The sequence below is a fragment of the Monodelphis domestica genome, chromosome 8 (assembly GCF_027887165.1).
Source record: "Monodelphis domestica isolate mMonDom1 chromosome 8, mMonDom1.pri, whole genome shotgun sequence".
Taxonomy (NCBI): Eukaryota; Metazoa; Chordata; class Mammalia; order Didelphimorphia; family Didelphidae; genus Monodelphis; species Monodelphis domestica.
The window spans coordinates 203,188,642-203,210,024 of record NC_077234.1 but is presented as its reverse complement, the minus strand read 5'-3'; the positions used below and the strand labels follow the sequence as shown (position 1 = coordinate 203,210,024).

Below are 21,383 nucleotides of genomic sequence, written 5' to 3'. Positions count from 1 at the left end.
CAGATGGACATGTACTTCCTTGATATTGCTGCCATATCAGGAGAAAGCAAGTACTGTCCAGCATACTGGATAGGCTCTCTGAAGCAAACACGGTAAAACTTGAACAAGAATTACAGTGCAGGCAGGCACTAATGAGTTGCAATCTGCAATTTTCATCAATGGATGATATATCCAAATTGATAAGATCATCTGAATAACTCAAATTTAAAAAAATAATCTATGGAGTAAAAAAGATAAAGCAAAAATAAAATAAAAAGGAATTGAAATGCAAGAGTTCCTCCTTCTCTTTAATGAGTTTAAATCACCCAGCCAGAACAAACTACATTAAAAGTTATTTAAAAAAAAAACTGGCAATAGTGAATGATGAGCTTCTCTCAGTGAGATTAGAAAGAAAACGAAGATCGAGAGAAATTTTTGATTAAAGAAAGGCAAATGTAGTAACTTTAAGGAAAAGGAAGAGTTTAGAATGTGTAACTAGAAAATCCATAGATTTGAATTTTAATTCATGGCAAAATTCTTGAACAATTGTTAAAGGGATGGTTTTGAAACATTTAGAAGTAAAGTGGCCACAGCTCAGAGTCAGAATAGTTTCATTAAAAGTAGTTCATTCCAGGTTGACCTCATTTCCTTTTTTGGACAAGGTTACCGAACATGTAATTCAGTGAATTTTCATATACACAAATACATCTTCACTTCTGAAGGGCATCTCATCAAGTCACCTCAAGCCACATTCATGAGATAAGACAGATGGGGTTGGACTACATGATTCTACAGTTAGGTAGCTCCAAAACAGATCTGAATGGCCCGACTTGAAAAGCAGACATTAAAGGTTGCTTGTTAACTCAGAAGATCTCTGAAAGAAAGTATGAGAAGCCTGTCCATGGTATTGTTCAGGTTCAATGTATTTGTCAATAACCTAGATAAAGGCATGGATAGTATGCTGATCCAATTTGCAAAAAAGGAGCTAAAAAAATTAGCTAACAAGGCGAAGGGTAGGCAACCTCTTAGTTTCTTGTCTTTTGTCACTGATATACCAAGTTTTACTGATGCCTTTTGGTTTTTATATCAGTTATTTCTTTTTCTTCTTTATTTTTTTAAACCCATACCTTCCATCTTAGAATCAATACTGTGTATTGGTTTTAAGGCAGAAGAGTGGTAAGGGCTAGGCAATGGGGATTAAATGACTTGCCCAGGGTTATAGCTACGAAGTATATGAGGCCAGATTTGAACCAAGGACCTCCTGTTTCTGGGTTTGGCTCTCAATCTACTGAGACACCAGACTGCCCCCATCAGTTATTTCTTGATGTCACCCACTCAATTAATTCTTCCTTGTAACAGGGAAAAACACTTCAGCGAAATCAACTTCTAATCCTAATGTTTTTTTACCTCTTTAAAGTAAAATGGGAAATGTATTTTTATCACCTGTTACCTAAGAGAATTTACTCTGAATTCAGCTGCCTTTAAGTATTGTTTTTGCTAACATTATTGTAATAATCCTGTATATTGTACTCTTCTCCTTATTTCAAGGTTTCTCAGATCATGCCAAGTCCTCCCATTACTCTAAAATTCTCATGATCACAATTTCTTATGGCACTACTACAATTTGTTCAGGATTTCCACAATTGATGGATACTCACTTCATTTTGCTTGTTTTTTGCCATTGAAGAATAGCTGTTACAACTATTTTGGAATAAGTAATCTGTCTTTGAACTTGGGATATAACCCAGTAGTGGAATAGTTGGATCAAAGGCTATAAAGAATTTAGTAACCTCACCTAACTTCAAACTGCTTTCCAGAACAAATGGATGTAATCATAGCTCCACAAACTATATATAAATTATCTTTAGGGGCAGCTAAGTGGCTCACTGGTTTGAGAGCCAGGTCTAAAGACTGAAAGTCCTGAGTTCAAATCTAATCTCAGACACTTCCCAGCTATGTGACACTAGGCAAGTCACAATCCCCACTGCATAGCACATACTGTTCTTCTGCCTTGGGAGAAATACACAGTATTGTGTCTAAGACAGAAGTAAGGAATTAAAAGTAACTAAGTAAATAATCTTTCTATAGATTAACCACCATCTAAAATTTTAATGATTTTTGCCAATTTTTTGGACTTCCCATGAAACTTCAGGGTTGCTTTAATTTGTCTCATAATTAATAAAATAGAGTAATTGATATATATGCAACTGATACAAATGCATAAAAATAAAGCAAATCTCCAAAAGTTAAGCAGTCAAAGGACAGGAAAGGACATTCTCAAAAGCAAAATTCTCAAATTATCAATAACCTATAAAAATGCTACAAATCCCCAATAGGTAAAGAAATAAAAAATAAAACAATTCTCAAGTTCTACCAATCATCAGATTAGCAAAAATGAGGAAAAGAGAAAAATGGCGATTGTGAAGCTATGAATTGGCCCAACCATTCTGGAAAACTGTTTTGCAACCTATACCCCAAAATTTATCAAACTGTTCCTATCCTTGGACTTGACACTGAAACTAGGCATATATCACAAAGAGATCTGAATGTCTCTCCTTGAATTCGTTAACTGCTTTGGAAAGTATAATTCATATACAAGCTTAATACATTTTACTACCATTAAAAGCAGATAAGAATCAATGCTTATTACTTAGTATTATGAATATTAAGGAAATAGAATGTTAAAGAACTAAATTAAGATGAACAAATCTGAGACAACATAAAGAAGGGTTTATTTTGATGCTTTAGAATATTAAATTGCTGAAATAATTTTGTAGGTTGGTTTTTAGACAAGTGCTTCAACTGAATAAAAATCAAGAACTCTTTCTCAAATTGTGGGGGAAATGCTAATAAAGATCTATCTCTCTTTGAACCCTATTTCTCAGAAGGTTGAAAGGAAGCAAAGAAAGGAAGATAACTAAGATCATTACCTCAGATAATAAGATATTTCTCTCTCTCCAAAACAACGAACTGATTCTGTCAGGTGTGGAGGGAGAATGAAGACACAATCAAATTCCACCTCTACACCTTACATGAGGCAGCAAGTATCTCAACAAGATGTGAAGGCTAAGGAGAAGGTCTCAGTAATGGTAGTATATAGAATTTAATGCTGAGAAAGACCTTAGTGATCACCAATCCCAAACTCTCATTTACTATCTGTATGACCCTGGGCAGATCACTTGACTACTCTGGGTTTGTAAATCTATAAAGTGAGAGGCTCTTCCTGGTGACTTCCATGATCACCTCCAGCTCTAAAGTTATGATCCTATGAGATAAAGAAATTATAGCTTGATGAACTCCAGGCCCTACAATACTACCCTCCTGAAGGCAGCTGGTGGTACAGTGCATAGAGAGCTAAGCTGGAGTCAGGGTGACTTTAGTTCAAATCTAGTCTCATATATTAACGAGTTGTACGATCTGGACAAGTCCTTTAACTTCTGACTGTCCTAATTTTCTCAACTTTAAAATGAGGATTATATAAGCACCTACCTCTCAAGGGTTGTTATAAGGATCAAATGAGATTATACTTGATCAGCACAGTGCCTGGCACACAGATGCACAATAAATGTTTCTTTCTTTCTAAGCAGCAGCATCTATAGGTTTAGTGTTAAGATACAGCATTGCTGGGAAGAGGCTAAGGAAAATATAATAATGTTTCGCTTAACACTGTCTTGAGTAAAATATTACCTACCCTTAGTATATATTATTTAAAGCACTGGTTAAAAAAGTACATTCAATTCTGGCTTTAATGTCTATATCACAAGTTACAATGTGATAAGAAAGGGTTAGAAACAACATAAAAATATAAAAACAATAAAAAATTAAATAATTACCTCTCCTATGTAAACTACTATAATACAGTCCAACATCTCTTCAGGAGATAACTTATCAATAAGAGAATGAAGAGTTTCTACAAGGTATGACTTTACTTTTCTCTTCACTGTGGGAATTCCCATTACTATTGAAACTGAAAAAAAAAAATAAAAAACAATAATTTAGTAATTAGTATATAACTCCCAAGGGCAAATTTAAAAAATTATATTTTAATAGGTCCATTTCATAATTTATTCTCTTTATTTTATATTATATAAACCATGAATAAATGAAATAATTGATCAATATAACAATAAGTCTCAGAAAACAATATTCAAATAATGCATTACACATCCCATTTAACATGAGTTTTTTAAGTATTACATAATTACAAAACCAAAAGTAATTATATTACTTAACCAGTAATAAAATATTATTTAATCTATTAGAAATAACATTCAAATTACACTACCACATAGGAATTATGTAGTGATACAAAGTATAAGGTGCACTCCAAGGTTGTTATTATATAATTTAAATCAAATATAATAAATTATGTAATTTAAATCATAAATTATATTTGTACAAATACTTCTTAATTACACAATAGCTTACCACTTAAGATAAAAAAGTAAGTCAAATAGCTCTATAGAACGACTAAGTTTATTCTGTGCTTAAAACAAGTCATAGCCAACTCAGAATAATTTCTATTAGTTACCTTGAAAACCATTTCAGAAGCATCAGTTACTTAATAAATTACTTAATCCTGAAAAAAGTTGACTAAAGGTTGACTAGAAAACTCTACTACAGTTTAAAACTTTCAGAAGTAAATTTAATATAACTTAGTTCTTGCTCTCCAGCACTAATTTTCAGATTAATGAAAAAACTTAATGAAATGAAAAAACATAATGAGAAGAACTTGTCATACGGAGTCCATTTTTTTCTAGTCTTCCCCTACTCAATCTATCTTGAAATTCTTGAAGTTTTAAGGTCATGAATATTTAGAAGTGAAAGAAATTTTGGAATTAATGTACTCCATCCCATGCCCAACACAAAATTCTCACAAGGAGATCATTTAAACACCTCCAGAGAAAGGGCTGGAGAAAGGATGCAAGACTCATTATTTTAAATGCTAGTTAATTCCTTTTTTTTGGACAGATCTAATAAAGTTCATAAGTTTTTCTAACTGGTCAAAAATATCTCCCTATAATTCCCACCCTCTCTCCCGAGGCAAGGAGACACTGACAAACCCTTCAAAACGTTGGATGTCAGTAATCATGTTCCCCCTACTACATTTTCTTTTCTCTAGGGTATACAGCCTCAAAAATTTTTTCAACCCATTTTCATATGCCATGGCATATTAAACCAAGTAGCAGCTTATGATTTAAAGTCCTCTCACCATTTTCTTTATTCTTTTTGGGATGTGCTCTAGTTTAGATATATCAATTCTATAATAATACCCAGAACCAAACAGAATACTCAGGATATTCCTCATATATGATATGCCATCTAGTGGAAAAAATATCACCTCCCTTATATAACATTATATTTCTTTTATGGCAGTCACAAATTCTATTTCCTTATTTCTATATTACATCATTGATTCACATCAAGCTTTCAGCCCACTAAAACTCCCAGGGCTATTAAACAAATTACTATCTACTTATGCATTTTCCAATTCTTTGTACAGATTTTTTAAAAAATTCAAGTGTAAGACAATATTTCTCAAGTTTCATCTAATCTGATTCAGGTTCAGACTGTTGAAATATAATTCAATACTATAACTTGATTAAGTATTCACTGTGATAAGTGTAAGAGAAATAAAGACAATGATAAATAGTCCCTTTCCCTCAAGAAACTCATATTCTAAAGACAAGCAAAATACGTGAAAGGAAAAAACTAAATTTACTCAAAATAAATACAAAGCAAGTTGGAGGATGTTATGAGGAGGAAGCTGAAAACTGAAGGAATAAGGAAAAACCCTGGCTAGAAAGTAGTACTTAAGCTGAGCTAGGAGGGGAACTGGAGATGCCACAAAATAAAAAAAACATTATGGTCAAAGAGGACAGCTACTATAACAACATGGTAAAAGGAAATGGAATAACACATATGGGGTACAGCAAGTAGAATGGGATATATTTGAAACTTAATGTGAGTAAGCAAAGTAATGTGTAATTCATTTAGAAAGATAAACTGAAGCCGGATCTATTTGAGAATTTAAATACCTAAAGACCAGAGTGTGTACATTATCTTAAGAGGCAGTAAGAATGCTAATGAAACTTCTTGAGGAAGAGTCATGAGGTCAGACCTACAATTTAGGAATACCCATTTTGAAGATATGTAGAGGGTGGATATGAAAGGAAACGTGAAGAAAGCAAACCACTTAGAAATTGATTGCAAGAATCAAAATGAGACAATAAAGGTCTAGAATAGTAGTTATACAGAAACACAAAGGAGGCAGAATCTATTAAGATACAGCAATTGACTAGGTATGGGAGAAGGCTGAGTGAAAGTAAAGAATCAAAGTAGAAATTAGAAAGTATAGTAAGAAAAGACAGAGTTTCCACATATTGAATATGAGAACTAGCACAAAAGATGACTGAATGGGGATGTTGAAAGTGTTTTTGAGATGAAAAGTGAGGGAGAAGAGAAAATTTTCTAGATCTCAATTTTGTCATCCTCTATATTAGCTAATTGTCCAGATTTCATAGCTTCCCACCAAATCAATAAGCATACCACGAGAATATTGAACAGTGCGAAAGCTGCAGCACTAAGTCATACCATTAAATTATTATACTGGAGTTTTATATAAGGAGTGATAGGATCAGTATCTTCCAGGGTCATTCACTACCCCTATAACAAAAGCCATGCTAGTTTTTCCCCTAAAAGGCCTCAAAGCAGTCCCAGATATTTGACTTGCCAGAGAGCCAAGGTTCAAGATGTTTCTTCTCTGATAGCTTCCAGGAAACCTGTATATAACCACATTATATTCCTGTTCTCCAAAAGGCATAAAAAGGCCCCCAACATGGAACCAGGGCCTTTCAGACTAAGCAGATGTTTCAAGAACTCTTACTTTTCTACATCCTACCCTACCGACGAAGGGGAACAGAGTCATGTCTATCTGACCTAAGTAATGGAATAGATTTGAAAATCCCCTTGATGCTGGAGCTAGTAAACCTTCTTTAAACTACAGAATTACCCCCCAAGAGTCCTTTATTTTTGTCTTAACACCAAACTGAACTAACAGGGTACTCTTAACACCAACTGAACTAACAGGGTACCTAGCAGAAGAAGGACTGTTCTGATACAATTCATTCTCTCAAAAACCCTGTCAGCCAGATATTACAAATCATATCTCCATTTTTCAGATAAGGAAAACTAACGTTTTGGGAAATTAAGTGACTTAATCTAACATCACTAGTTAATATAGTTCTGCTGTTATTACAAATTCTATAAAGAGAACAGACTAAATACCATGGATACAATGCACTTCACATACTATAAAGTACTATGAAAATCCTCATTGTCATTATTATTATTATATTTTTCTACTAATCTTCCACTTTTTATTTTTCTAGTTTAAGTTGAGCTAATAAGGTTTCAGATGTTTTACTGCTCTCACAGAAATATTTCACTACCCCCCTGTTCAAATTTTTTTCTGCATATAACTATGTGACACCAGTTTTGAGTCATAGAGGTAGCACATACTACCTAAAAACTGCTATTTTCCATCTTTATTCTGTTCATTACCCCCAGTAATTCACCCAATTTCAAGGAAATGATTTGCAAAAATGAGCCAGTTTTATTGTTAGTTTCTCCCAAATTAGTCTCTTAAAAATCCACTAGTGACCACTGGTTATTAAAAATTCCTCTTTTAACATCAATAAAACCATTATCACATCCATTAAGCCTTCCTTTAAGTCCTTAAAAACTAAGTTAGATATAAACAAACTCCAAGTCTATACCAAACATTTTCAATGACTTCTCTTCAAAAGATAAAAGTCTACTATTTAAAAATTGTTTTCCAGAGTGAAAGGAGCAGAACCAGGAGAGTATTGTACACAGAGACTGATACACTGTGGTACAATCGAATGTAATGGACTTCTCCATTAGTAGCAATGCAGTGATCCTGAATAACTTGGAGGAATCTACGAGAAAAACATCATCCACATTCAGGGAAAAATGGTGGAAGTAGAAACACAGAAGAAAAACAACTGCTTCAATATATGGGTCAAAGGGATATGACTGGGGATGTAGACTCTAAATGAACATCCTAATGCACACCAACAACATGGAAATAGGTTCTGATCAAGGACACATGTAATACCCAATGATATTGCACGTTGGCTGTGGGAAGGATGGGGTTAGGAGAAGGAGGGAAATAATCTAATTCTTTTAACCAAGGAATAATGTTCTAAATTGACTAAATAAATTAATTTTTAAAAAATACTTTCCAATAAATTGTTCTTGATTCCATGAATTAAAGGTAATTTGATGGGTACTAAAACTGACAGAAAAAAACCTGAAATTCTGTCAGGTCCAAGAAACAAGTGAGAGGTTTAAAAAAATTATAATCACTTAAAAAAAAAGGGCAATATATTTTATAAGAACAATCTTCAGTTTGGAGACAGAAATTGATTAAGCTATTATTTTTTTTATTTAGTCAATTTAGAACATTAATCCTTAGCTACAAGAATCATATTCTATCCCTTCCTATCCTACCCCCACCCTTCCTGTAGCTCCTGGTTCTGCTCCTTTCACTCTACATGCATCACTTCCTGGAGGTCATTCTAGTTCCCATGGAATTCCTCCACTTTATTATTCCTTTTATTCCTATTATTATTGTTCCACTTATTAGTGCTTTATTCTGAATCTATTTGTTTTTTTCTGCACATTTAAAAAAATATGGTGGCTTTCTGGGGGAGGGGTGAGAAAGCATCTTTATTACTCTGCCCCCCAATCTCCTACCAATCAAAATCCAAAAGAAAGAAAAATTTTTAGTTTTTTAACATTTTATTTATGTTAAATGTTTTCCAATTATTTAAAATTATAGCACTAATTTTTATAAATTTTAAGTTACAAATTCCCTTTCCCTACAATCCCTCCCCTACACTGAGACAACAAGCAATATATCAATTATACATGTTAAATCAAGCAAACTGTGTCAGTCATGTTGCCAAAGAAACAAAACAAAAAAGAGAGAAAGAGTAAGAGAAGAGTGAAAAATGTACTCCTTGAGAGTTCAACAGTTCCCTCTTTAGAAATAGATAGCATTTTTTAACATGGATGTTTTGGAATTGACTTGGAATGTACTGTGGAGAATAGCTAAATTGTTAACATGTTGATGATTATTGTTACAATATTGGTTGTTACTGTATACAATGTTCTTATAGATTATTTCATTTTATATTAATTAATATAATACTTCTTAGGGCCAAAAAGGGTTGCATCCAGCTTGGCATTTCTTATGACACAATAGCATTCTACCACAATCATAAACCACAATGTGTTCAGTCATTCCCCAATTAATGAGCATTCCCAAAATTTCTAGTTCTTGGACACCACAAAAGGATAAACAAAAAGAGCTACTATAAAAATGTTTAGCCAAGTAGGTTCTTCTTCCCTTTACTTTTATATCCTTGGAATAAATACTTAATAGTGGGATTGCTGGATCAAAGGGCATGACAAAATTTTTAGCCTGTGAGTATGGTTCCAAATTGTTCTCCAGAATGGTTGAACCAGTTCACAATACCACCAAGAGTGGAAGAGTGGATCAGTCCAGTCAAGATGGCGGCTTAGAGAAAGCTAAAGTTCAGATCTCCCAGAAACCCTTCCCTACCGAACTCAAACTATATGCTCCTAGGGCACCGAAATTCAAAACGAACAACAGCATAGACCCCAGGAATCCTCCTCCTGGACCTGGATCAAAAGTTACGGCCCCCCAAAAGCCAGAACCTGAGATCACTTGGATCTAAGGGGTAGGCAGAAGGAAGGTCCCAGGACCCAACCCCCCAACCAAGAGAGCTGAGTCGGAGGCAGCAGAGGGAACCTCAGAGCCGCAGGGCCGGCTATCCTGAAGGCCTCTTCCTGAAAACAACCTGACCCAGTCGCGGGGGAACCCAGACAGCAGGGAAACAGAGAGAGATGGGGGAGCCTGCAGCCCCCTGACCAGATCCTTCCATCTGAGTCTCACCGAAGGTCCCTGACTCAGGGCATACTCAGTTCAACCCAGGGAAAGTTAATCCTTTCAGGAGCCCTCCAAGCTTCCAGAAGCCAAGGTCCCTCCCCCCTCAGAGTGTAGGCTCTTCTATCTGGGTAAGGCACTGAAACAAACATCTCATGGAAAGGGCCGAGGCACGCTCAGAACATGGAAGTGGGGCAGCGGAGAAGCATTGGGAGGGAACTGAGGAGGGCAGTAACACTGAAACACCAACAATTCCTGGCTTCCCCGGGAAGACAGAACAATAACAGCATAGAACGGACAATCTGCCTAGGGCTAAAACCTCTGAACACCAGACAGAGATAAAAAAAAGCTAGTCCTCCCCACTCAGACAGAGATGGCAAACTCCACAGAAGCACAAAAGCCCCAAAATTCCAACAAAAACAAGAAGAAGGGGTTGACTTTTGACACATTTTATGGAGCAAAAATACAAAATACAGAGGAGATAGAAGAGGAAACACAAGCAAATGCTCTGAAACCTTCCAAAGGAAAAGGAAACTCTCCACAAACCCATGAAGAATTTGAATCAGAAATGATCAAAAAGATGGAAGCCTTCTGGGAGGAAAAGTGGGAAATAATGCAAAAGAAATTCACACATCTACAAAACCACTTTGACCAAAGTGAAAAGGAAAACCAGGCTTTAAAGGTCAGAATTAGGCAACTCGAAGACAACGAGCAAGAATTAATAAAGCAAACCCAAAAGTCCAAGAAATTAGAAGAGAACATGAAATATCTCACTGACAATGTCATCGACTTGGAAAATAGAGGGACAAGAGACAATTTAAGAATAATTGGACTACCAGAAAAGCCAGAAATAAACAGCAAACTCGACATCATAATACAAGATATAATAAAAGAAAATTGTCCAGAGATTCTAGAACAAGGGGGCAATACAGCCACTGACAGAGCTCACAGAATACCCTCTACACTAAATCCCTAAAAGACAACTCCCAGGAATGTAATTGCCAAATTCCAAAGCTTTCAAGTAAAAGAAAAAATCCTACAAGAAGCCAGAAAAAGACAATTTAGATATAAAGGAATGCCAATCAGGGTCACACAAGACCTTGCAAGTTCCACTCTGAATGATCGTAAGGCACGGAACATGATTTTCAGAAAGGCAAGAGAGCTGGGTCTTCAACCAAGAATCAGGTATTCAGCAAAACTGACTATATACTTCCAGGGGAAAGTATGGGCATTCAACAAAATAGAAGATTTCCAAGTTTTTGCAAAGAAAAGACCAGAGCTCTGTGGAAAGTTTGATATCGAAAAACAAACAGCTTGGAATACCTGAAAAGGTAAATATGAAGGAAAGGGAAAAGGAGAAAAATGTTATCTTTTTCTTTTACTCAAACTCTCTTCTATAAGGACTACATTTATAACAATCTATGTATATAGGAGGAAAAGAAAGACCAAATAGAATAATCTTTCTCACACAAAGATTCACATGGGAAGGGGAGGGGAAGAAAACTCCTATAAGGAGAGGAAGAGAGTTTTTACTTAAACCTTACTCGCAGGGAAATCTACTCTGAGAGGGAAGAACATCCAGATCCATTCACATCTTGAATTCTATCTTACCCAACAAGGGAAGGGATAAGGGAAAACCAAAGGGGGTAAGGGGGAAGGAACACAAAAAAAGGGAGGGAAGGAGAGGGGGGAGGGGGAGGGAACAAAAAGGGAGGGACTAGAAAGGGAAACATATCAAGGGAGGGGACAAGGGGGACTGATTTAAAGGAAATCACTGGACTAAAAGGTAGAGCTGAAGAAGAAAGGTTAGAATTAGGGAAGGATATCAAAATGCCAGGGAGTCCACAAGTGACAATCATAACTTTGAACGTGAAAGGGATGAACTCACACGTAAAACGTAGATGAATAGCAGAATGGATTAGAATCCAAAACCCTACCATATGTTGTCTTCAAGAAACACACATGAGGTGGCTAGACACCCACAAGGTCAGAATTAAAGGATTGAGTAAGACCTTCTGGGCCTCAACTAACAGAAAGAAGGCAGGAGTTGCAATCATGATATCTCACAAAGCCAAAGCAAAAATAGACCTGATCAAAAGAGATATGGAAGGTAATTATAATTTGTTAAAAGGGACTTTAGATAATGAGGAAATATCACTAATCAACATGTATGCACCAAATAATATAGCACCCAAATTTCTAATGGAGAAACTAGGAGAATTGAAGGAAGAAATAGACAGTAAAACCATATTAGTGGGAGACTTGAACCAACCATTATCAAATTTAGATAAATCAAATAAATAAATAAATAAGAAAGAGGTAAAAGAAGTGAATGAAATCTTAGAAAAATTAGAATTAATAGACATATGGAGAAAAATAAATAGGGATATAAAGGAATACACCTTCTTCTCAGCACCACATAGCACATTCACAAATATTGACCATACATTAGGTCACAGAAACATGGTATACAAATGCAGAAAAGCAGAAATAATAAATGCAGCCTTTTCTGATTATAAGGCAATAAAAATAATGATCAGTAATGGTACATGGAAAACCAAATCAAAAACTAATTGGAAATTAAACAATATGATACTCCAAAATCATTTAGTTAGAGAAGAAATTATAGAAAAATTAATAATTTCATCGAGGAAAATGACAATGGTGAGACATCCTTTCAAATCTTTTGGGATGCAGCCAAAGCGGTAATCAGAGGTAAATTCATATCCCTGAGTGAATATATTAACAAACTAGGGAAAGCAGAGACCAATCAATTGGAAATGCAAATAAAAAAACTCGAAAGAGATCAAATTAAACCCCCCTGAGCAGAAAACCAAACTAGAAAACCTAAAAATTAAGGGAGAATTTAATAAAATCGAAAGTGATAGAACTATTGATTTAATAAATAAGACTAGAAGCTGGTACTTTGAAAAAACAAACAAAATAGACAAAGTACTAGTCAATCTAATTAAAAGAAGGAAAGAAGAAAAGCAAACTAACAGCATCAAAGATGAAAAGGGGGACATCACCTCCAATGAAGAGGAAATTAAGGCAATCATTAAAAATTACTTTGCCCAATTATATGGAAATAAATACACCAATACAGGTGATATGGATGAATATACACAAAAATACAAACTGCCTAGACTAACAGAAGAAATAGAATTCTTAAATAATCCCATATCAGAAAATGAAATCCAACAAGCCATCAAAGAACTTCCTAAGAAAAAATCCCCAGGGCCTGATGGATTCACCAGTGAATTCTATCAAACATTCAGAGAACAGTTAATCCCAATACTATACAAACTATTTGACATAATAAGCAAAGAGGGAGTTCTGCCAAACTCCTTTTAGGACACAAACATGGTACTGATTCGAAAACCGGGCAGGTCAAAAACAGAGAAAGAAAATTATAGACCAATCTCCCTAATGAATATAGATGCAAAAATCTTAAATAGGTAATTAGCAGAAAGCCTCCAGCAAGTGATTAGAAGGGTCATCCATCATGATCAAGTAGGATTTATACCAGGGATGCAGGGCTGGTTCAATATTAGGAAAAACATCCACATCATTGACCACATCAACAAGCAAACCAACAAGAACCACATGATTATCTCAATAGATGCAGAAAAAGCCTTTGAAAAAATATAACACCCATTCCTATCAAAAACACCAGGGAGCATGGGAATAGAAGGGTCTTTCCTAAAAATAATAAACAGTATATATCTAAAACGATCAGCTAATATCATCTGCAATGGGGATAAACTAGATGCATTCCCAATAAGATCAGGAGTGAAACAAGGATGCCCATTATCACCTCTACTATTTGACATTGTACTAGAAACACTAGCAGTAGCAATTAGAGAAGAAAAAGAAATTGAAGGCATCAAAATAGGCAAGGAGGAGACCAAGCTATAGCTCTTTGCAGATGACATGATGGTCTACTTAAAGAATCCTAGAGAATCAACCAAAAAGTTACTCAAAATAATCAACAACTTTAGCAAAGTTGCAGGATACAAAATAAACCCGCATAAGTCATCAGCATTTTTATATATCTCCAACACAGCTCAGCAGCAAAAACTAGAAAGAGAAATCCCATTCAAAATCACCCTAGACAAAATAAAATACCGAGGAATCTATCTCCCGAGACAAACACAGGAACTATATGAACACAACTACAAAACACTCTCCACACAACTAAAACTTGACTTGAGCAATTGGAAAAACATTAACTGCTCATGGATAGGACGACCCAATATAATAAAAATGACCATCCTACCCAAACTTATTTATCTATTTAGTGCCATACCCATGGAACTTCCAAAAATTTTTTTTACTGATTTAGAAAAAACCATAACAAAGTTCATTTGGAATAACAAAAGATCAAGGATATCCAGGGAAATAATGGAAAAAAACACAAATGAAGGGGGCCTTGCAGTCCCATACCTTAAACTATATTACAAAGCAGTGGTCATCAAAACAATTTGGAACTGGCTAAGAGACAGAAAGGAGGATCAGTGGAATAGACTGGGGGAAAGAGACCTCAGCAAGATAGTATATGATAAACCCAAAGATACCAGCTTTTGGGACAAAAATTCACTATTCGATAAAAAGTGCTGGGAAAATTGGAAGACAGTGTGGGAGAGATTAGGTTTGGATCAACACCTCACACCCTACACCAAGATAAATTCAAAATGGGTGAAAGACTTAAACATAAAGAAGGAAACCATAAGTAAATTGGGTAAACACAGAATAGTATACATGTCAGAGCTTTGGGAGGGGAAAGACTTTAAAACCAAGCAAGACATAGAAAGAGTCACAAAATGTAAAATAAATAATTTCGACTACATCAAATTAAAAAGCTTTTGTACAAACAAAACCAATTTAACTAAAATCAGAAGGGAAACAACAAATTGGGGAAAAAATCTTCATACAAAGGTTTAATTACTCAAATTTCTAAAGAGCTAAATCAATTGTACAAAAAAATCAAGCCATTCTCCAATTGATAAATGGGCAAGGGACATGAATAGGCAGTTTTCAGATAAAGAAATCAAAAATATTAATAAGCACATGAAGAAGTGCTCTACATCTCTTATAATCAGAGAGATGCAAATCAAAACAACTCTGAGGTATCACCACACACCTAGCAGATTGGCTAACATGTCAGTTATGGAAAGTAATGAATGCTGGAGGGGATGTGGCAAAGTAGGGACACTAATTCATTGCTGGTGGAGTTGTGAACTGATCCAACCATTCTGGAGGGCAATTTGGAACTATGCCCAAAGGGCAATAAAAGAATGTCTACCCTTTGATCCCAGCCATAGCACTGCTGGGTCTGTACCCCAAAGAGATAATGGACAAAAAGACTTGTACAAAAATATTCATAGTTGTGTTCTTTGTGGTGGCAAAAAATTGGAAAATGAGGGGATGCCCTTCAATTGGGGAATGGCTGAACAAATTGTGGTATATGTTGGTGATGGAATACTATTGTGCAAAAAGGAATAATAAAGTGGAGGGATTCCATGGAGACTGGAATGACCTCCAGGAAGTGATGCAGAGTGAGAGGAGCAGAGCCAGGAGAACATTGTACACAGAGACTAATACACTGTGGTACAATCGAACGTAATGGACTTCTCCATTAGTGGCGGTGTAATGTCCCTGAACAATCTGCAGGGATCTAGGAGAAAAAACACTATCCATAAGCAGAGGACAAACTGTGGGAGTAGAAACACCGAGGAAAAGCAACTGCCTGACTACGGCGGTTGAGGGGACATGATAGAGGAGAGACTCTAAAGGAATACTCTAATGCAAATCCTAACATGGCAATGGGTTCGAATCAAGAACACATGTGATATCCAGTGGAACCACGTGTCGGCTATGGGGGGTGGGGGGAGGAAAAGAAAATGATCTTTTTCTTTAATAAATAATGCTTCGAAATTATCAAATAAAATATTATAAAATTAAAAAAAAATACCACCAAGAGTGTATTAGTACAATTATAAAAATGAATAATATGGGAATGTTTTGCTTGATAATACATATATAACCCAAACTGAATTGCTTGTCAACTCCAGGAGGGAGGAGGGAAGAAAGGAGGAAGACAACATGAATCATATAAACTTTGGAAAACTGATGTGGAAATTTGTTATTAAAACAAAATAAAGATACAAAAATTTATTTTTTAAAAGTGTATTACTATCTGTATAAATGGAAATTTGAATCTTTGACTTCATTCCCCAGAAGTCCTTAGTATTTGCCAAAATTCCCTATAATCTTTCCTGTGTCTCCATGTTGGCAGGATCATGTTATTGGTATTTAACTGGTGGTAACTCCTCCTACCATCCTATTTGGGCATGATACAGCAATCAGCAGTGATGGTAGTGAGTGAGGATTTTAAAAATGGCTAACCAGACATGGGCATGTGGGTTTTTTATTTTGTATGTTCTTTATTCCTTGATTTCTAAAGATCATTTAATAAACCGTCTAAACTAAAATATTTGAGATTATAATTTAATTTTTACATATCCCAATGTGAAAGAATATCCTTGTAATTAATAAGCATAGTCAAGCAAAGTAAATCAATGAAGTGGATATGTGCAAAAAATGAATTTTTTTTAATGTTGCGGCTATTGCTTCTATCAGAAGAAGGTAGAATGCCCTCTGAAATAAAATCTAGTTATTGTATTCACTGAGCATTTCCTATTTGTCTTTATAATACTGTTATCCTTGAATAAGTGAAGCTGGTGATTCTGATGTTCTGTTGCATCAGTTTGTACAACCCAGAATTATCTTCAAATGTCACTTTTTTCCTTTATTACAAAGCTATAATATTTCATTATTTTCATATAACATAGTTTGTTCAGCCATTCCTCAACTCTCTAAGCAGAAATCTAACACTTCTCTTTAAACTCTTGTTCTCTGCTTTTCTTTTTTTCTTTCCTCTTAACTCCTTTTTATCCAGGTACTTGGTTTTGCTTGTGACTATTCTCTCCCCAGTATTATCATCCCCTCACCAATCCCTGCTTATCGCTATATTCAATCCGATATATTTCTACACCAAACTGTTTACATGCACTCAATCTACTTTATCTATTTCAGATAAGAGGGTCACTTGATGCCCACTCCCCCGATCATTTTCTCCATGTTTATAAACTTAATTGCCTAGCCTGTACTAATCTTCTATCTTGGAATCAATTCTTAGTATATTGATTCTTTAAAACATAAAATATAAATAAGGGGGGGATTTTTTTAACCCATACATTATGTTTTAGAACAAAGAATATTCATAAGAGCTGGGCAATTGGGATTAAGTGGATTGCCCAGGATCATGCACTAAGGAAGTATCTGAAGCAATATTGGAATCCAGGACCTGCCATTTCCAGGTCTGGCTCTATTCATTGAGCCACTTAGCTGGCTTTATGTTTTGTAAAGTAAGGAGACCCTACTTTGAGAAGTCAGGCTGATTGACAGATCCATCCTGAAGAGCAGTGTTTAATATTTCTAATAGATTTATACAGTGTTCATTTATGATTTGTTAATATATAACATCCATGTTCCTCTTTGGGGAAAAAAATGGTTTTCAGGGAGTTCAATAATTCTTTAGTTATCTCTACTTAAAATATTTGCAAGTGAGGTTTGTTTGTTTTTTTTAAATATTCTTTTAAACACTTACCTTCTGTCTTGGAATCAATTCTGTGTACTGGGTTCCAAGGCAGAAGAGTGGTAAGGGCTAGGCAATGAGGGTCAAATGACTTGCCCAGCTTCACACAGCTAGGAAGTGTCGGAGGCCAGATTTGAACCTAGGACCTCCCATCTCTGGGCCTGGCTCTCAATCAAGCCACCCAGGTGCCCCCAAGTGAGTTGTTTCTGGTATCTAGTGTCTTACTATACTATCTTCTTTTTTTCTCAGTCTTTTGATGTACAAATACTTCTTACTGTTTCCTGAAAGTCAATGATTTCTATTTATCCTATGATCAAAGACTAGAAGCATGAAATATACTGGGAAGCTGGGCTGAAATAAAAAATACAAAAAGTTATCCCTTTCCCTTTTCTGAATGTCCTTTCTATGATCTACCTAATGAAATATTCTTTGGTTAACATTGTTAGTGGGGATAACTTTATAATTTATTCTCAATTTCAGAACTAAAAGTTATCAAGGGATTGGCCTAAAATGAGCCTCTCTAACCACTGACTATGTGACTTACCAAGTTTTCTAACCTAGCCCTAAGCACTCTTGTGCCTTTGAACCAATACAAAACAAACAAACAATAATCCTCTATCTCCTCTGTCTTAGTATCAATTCAAAGAAGAGCAGCAAGGAGTAGGCAATTGAGATTATGTGACTTGCCCAGGGTTACAGAAGAAGAAAGTGGTCTAATTTGAGCCAAGGTCTTTCTGACTCCAGGCCTTGAATTCCATCTATACTGCCACACAGTTGCCTCACAAGCTGAAATTCAATAGAGGCAAACAAAATAACTAGACATTCCCTAAAGTCAAGATTTTGCTTCTTATTTTGACTTTTGTATATTCATTGCCTTTGACACAATGCTTCATAAATTTTGAAAACAGTAGTATATTCTTCTAGATAAGCAACAGATAAAAAGATAACAAATATGAGAGCAAAAGAATTAAGAGATAAACAGATCACAAACTAAATGACAGGAACAGCAAACATTTACAAAAAAAGAACATGGATGCAAAAGATAAGAATTAACCTTTTGGTCATAATTAGATTTAGAATAACATATCTCATATTAATTTCTGCATTTTGAAAAGAACAGTGAAGGTGAAGATGATATAGATACAGCCAATGAAAATGATTCAAGGAATGGAAAATAAATTGGGTGAGAGGACAAATAACTATGAAAGATAGTTTCTTAAATAAAGCAATTAAAGTTCCTAAAAACCATTTTGGGGTATGTGAAGTTTTCAGAGATGGGAAAGGATTGTTTCTTTAATTCTACAGAAGAGTTAGCAGAAGAAATATTTCCATTTTAGTAAAAAAAGACATGAGAACCCTCCAGAAGTACTATTAAACATTGGAATTGACTTGAAAGTCTGGCTGTGGAATTTTAATCCATAAAATTTAAAAATCATTCTCTTTAATATCTTTTTTTAACATTCCCCCATCATCCAGATCCTACAAGTAAGAAGGGTGCTAATTCCTTTCACCATCACAGAAGTTTTTTACTTTATATCAACCTAAATCTTGTAATTTAGTGATTTATTTCAAAAGAGATTGTAATAAATAAAATGGAAAGCTTTAACTTTTAAGCAGTCAGATAAAACCATAGAATCAATTTTAGTTCTATACTAAAAAAACTTTTTAAAAGATGATTTTACAGAAATAAAATGTACCTCTTGCTCGTCCAAAACCAATCTGAACAGCAGGTTGAAGGCTTCCTTCATTGTCCAACAAATGAGGCAAATGGTAATAAATATTTGGCACTTGAAGAGATTTCCTGTTCATTAAGTCTTTTAAAAGTTTTAAGGTATTATCTGAAAAACAGAGATCAGTATCAATTTACAAAGTCATCTTCTAAAGTTAAAAATTTTATGAATAAGTCACGGTAAAATTTTAGGTAACCTATCATTAGAAATATCAGAATCAGACTTACAAATTTTTCCTTTCCAAATTCATACCAACTGAAGCCTTGGAGTAAAACAAGTTTTTTTTTTTTTTTTTACCAATCTAAATGACACAACATATGCAAACAGTGAAAGAATAGAGAATTATGAATACTTACCCCTGACTACTTAAATATTTAAATGTATCTGGGGTCCTATCAATTTGGAGCACATTGATTGCAACCTTCCTTCTACATTGATTGCGACCTTCCTTCTAACAATGAAAATAATGGGCAGCTGGGTGGCTCAGTGGACAGAGAGCTAGGCCTAGAGACAGGAAGCCCTACATTCAAATTTTATCTCAGTCACTTTCTTTCCATTGTGACTGTGAAGACTGAATATAGCTATTTCCTAATTGAAACAATGATGATACTTAGTTTAACAAAATCAGGAATGTCTTGGGAACTTTAAATTACTCCACCCTAAATTACCCTAAATTACCCTAAATCACCCTAAATTACTCCAATGAAGGTACTAAACTCTTACCTTATAGTGAAGCTAGAAATTTAAGCTAAGTCTATCTTAAGATCTTAATACAAAAAGGTACTAAGTAACTATAAAAAGTTAAATTAATCACAAAAAAGTTAAGTAACTCACAAAAGGTGAACTTAACAAAGAAGTGTGAAATAACTAAAGATATAATCTAATCAAAAGAAAATGAGAACTAAAAGTATGGGCAGTCCTGGAGAAAAGTCTTTGATGTGATTGGTAGACGTGAAAAGGAGGACACACAAGGGTGAAAGATCTATATATTTGGGTCACTTCCTCTCTCTAGGACTTTTTGGCATCGGAGAGTTGGCTGATAGCAGCATGCTGGGCCTTTCGGCATCTTAGAGGGGCTACAAGCTATTGTCCACTTCGGTGGTGAGTTTCTGGCTAAATTTTCCTTCTTTACTTTCCAACTTTATCCACTTAGAAGCCTCTAATCTTCTTCAGAAACCTAGAGGTGGGGGATTTTAAATTCCCCCTGGCACAGGCCAGACAGGAGAAATCCTATATCTTCTTCTCTCCTTCTCCTTAAATATCTTCTCTCTATATTAATTAAATTACCATAAATTTCCAGACTGACTTGGGTATTTTACTTGGGATTTCCACTGGCAGCCAATTAAATCTAGATTTAAGTCACAACCCTAAAATTATCTTTACATCACCCTGGACAAGTCACTTAACTCCCTTATCACTCTTCTACTTTGGAACCAACACTAAGCATCAATTCTAAGACAGAAGGTAAGGATTATTAAAACAACAACAACAAAGCAAATAGCAACACATCCATGTCTCACCATCTTGTATGCCTCTCATCAGTGTCTTCCATAAGTTTACACAACAGGGAATCCCCCAAAAAGCTAGAGGACTTCCTCAGTTTCTTCAGTAATTAAAGCTACCAGCAGAGAAACTGAACTGTATACATGTCATCTCTGGCCCTTGCCTATCACCTTTTTCTATCATACATACTCTTGAAGATATTTTTCAGGTTCTTTAAAGTTCTTCATTGGTTATATGTTGAAGCCTACTCACAACCACTATGAACCACTCTAAATTGTTCTCTAAATGTTCTCTCTCTTTTTTTTAAACCCTCAACTTCCATCTTGGAATCAATACTGTGTATTGATTCCAAGGCAGAAGAGTGGTAAGGGCTAGGCAATGGGGGTCAAGTGACTTGCCCAGGGTCACACAGCTGGGAAGTGTCTGAGGCCAGATTTGAACCTAGGACCTCCAATCTCTAGGCCTGACACTCAATCCACTGAGCTACCCAGCTGCCCCCTAAATGATAATAATT

The 21,383-nt window shown here is 35.2% G+C and overlaps 1 protein-coding gene across 6 annotated transcripts in view; it reads right to left on the bottom strand.

The window, feature by feature from the left end:
• MGAT4A (alpha-1,3-mannosyl-glycoprotein 4-beta-N-acetylglucosaminyltransferase A) overlaps positions 1 to 21,383 on the bottom strand; it is a 154,793-nt gene that overhangs the window by 61,847 nt on the left and 71,563 nt on the right. For all 6 annotated transcript variants that reach the window (XM_001368105.4, XM_056806968.1, XM_056806971.1 and 3 more), the window contains 2 exons: positions 19,334 to 19,474; positions 3,813 to 3,946 (listed from right to left, as the gene is read on the bottom strand). In XM_001368105.4, coding sequence (XP_001368142.1) covers positions 3,813 to 3,946; positions 19,334 to 19,474 — 275 coding nt within the window. The remainder of the gene's footprint in view (positions 1 to 3,812; positions 3,947 to 19,333; positions 19,475 to 21,383) is intronic.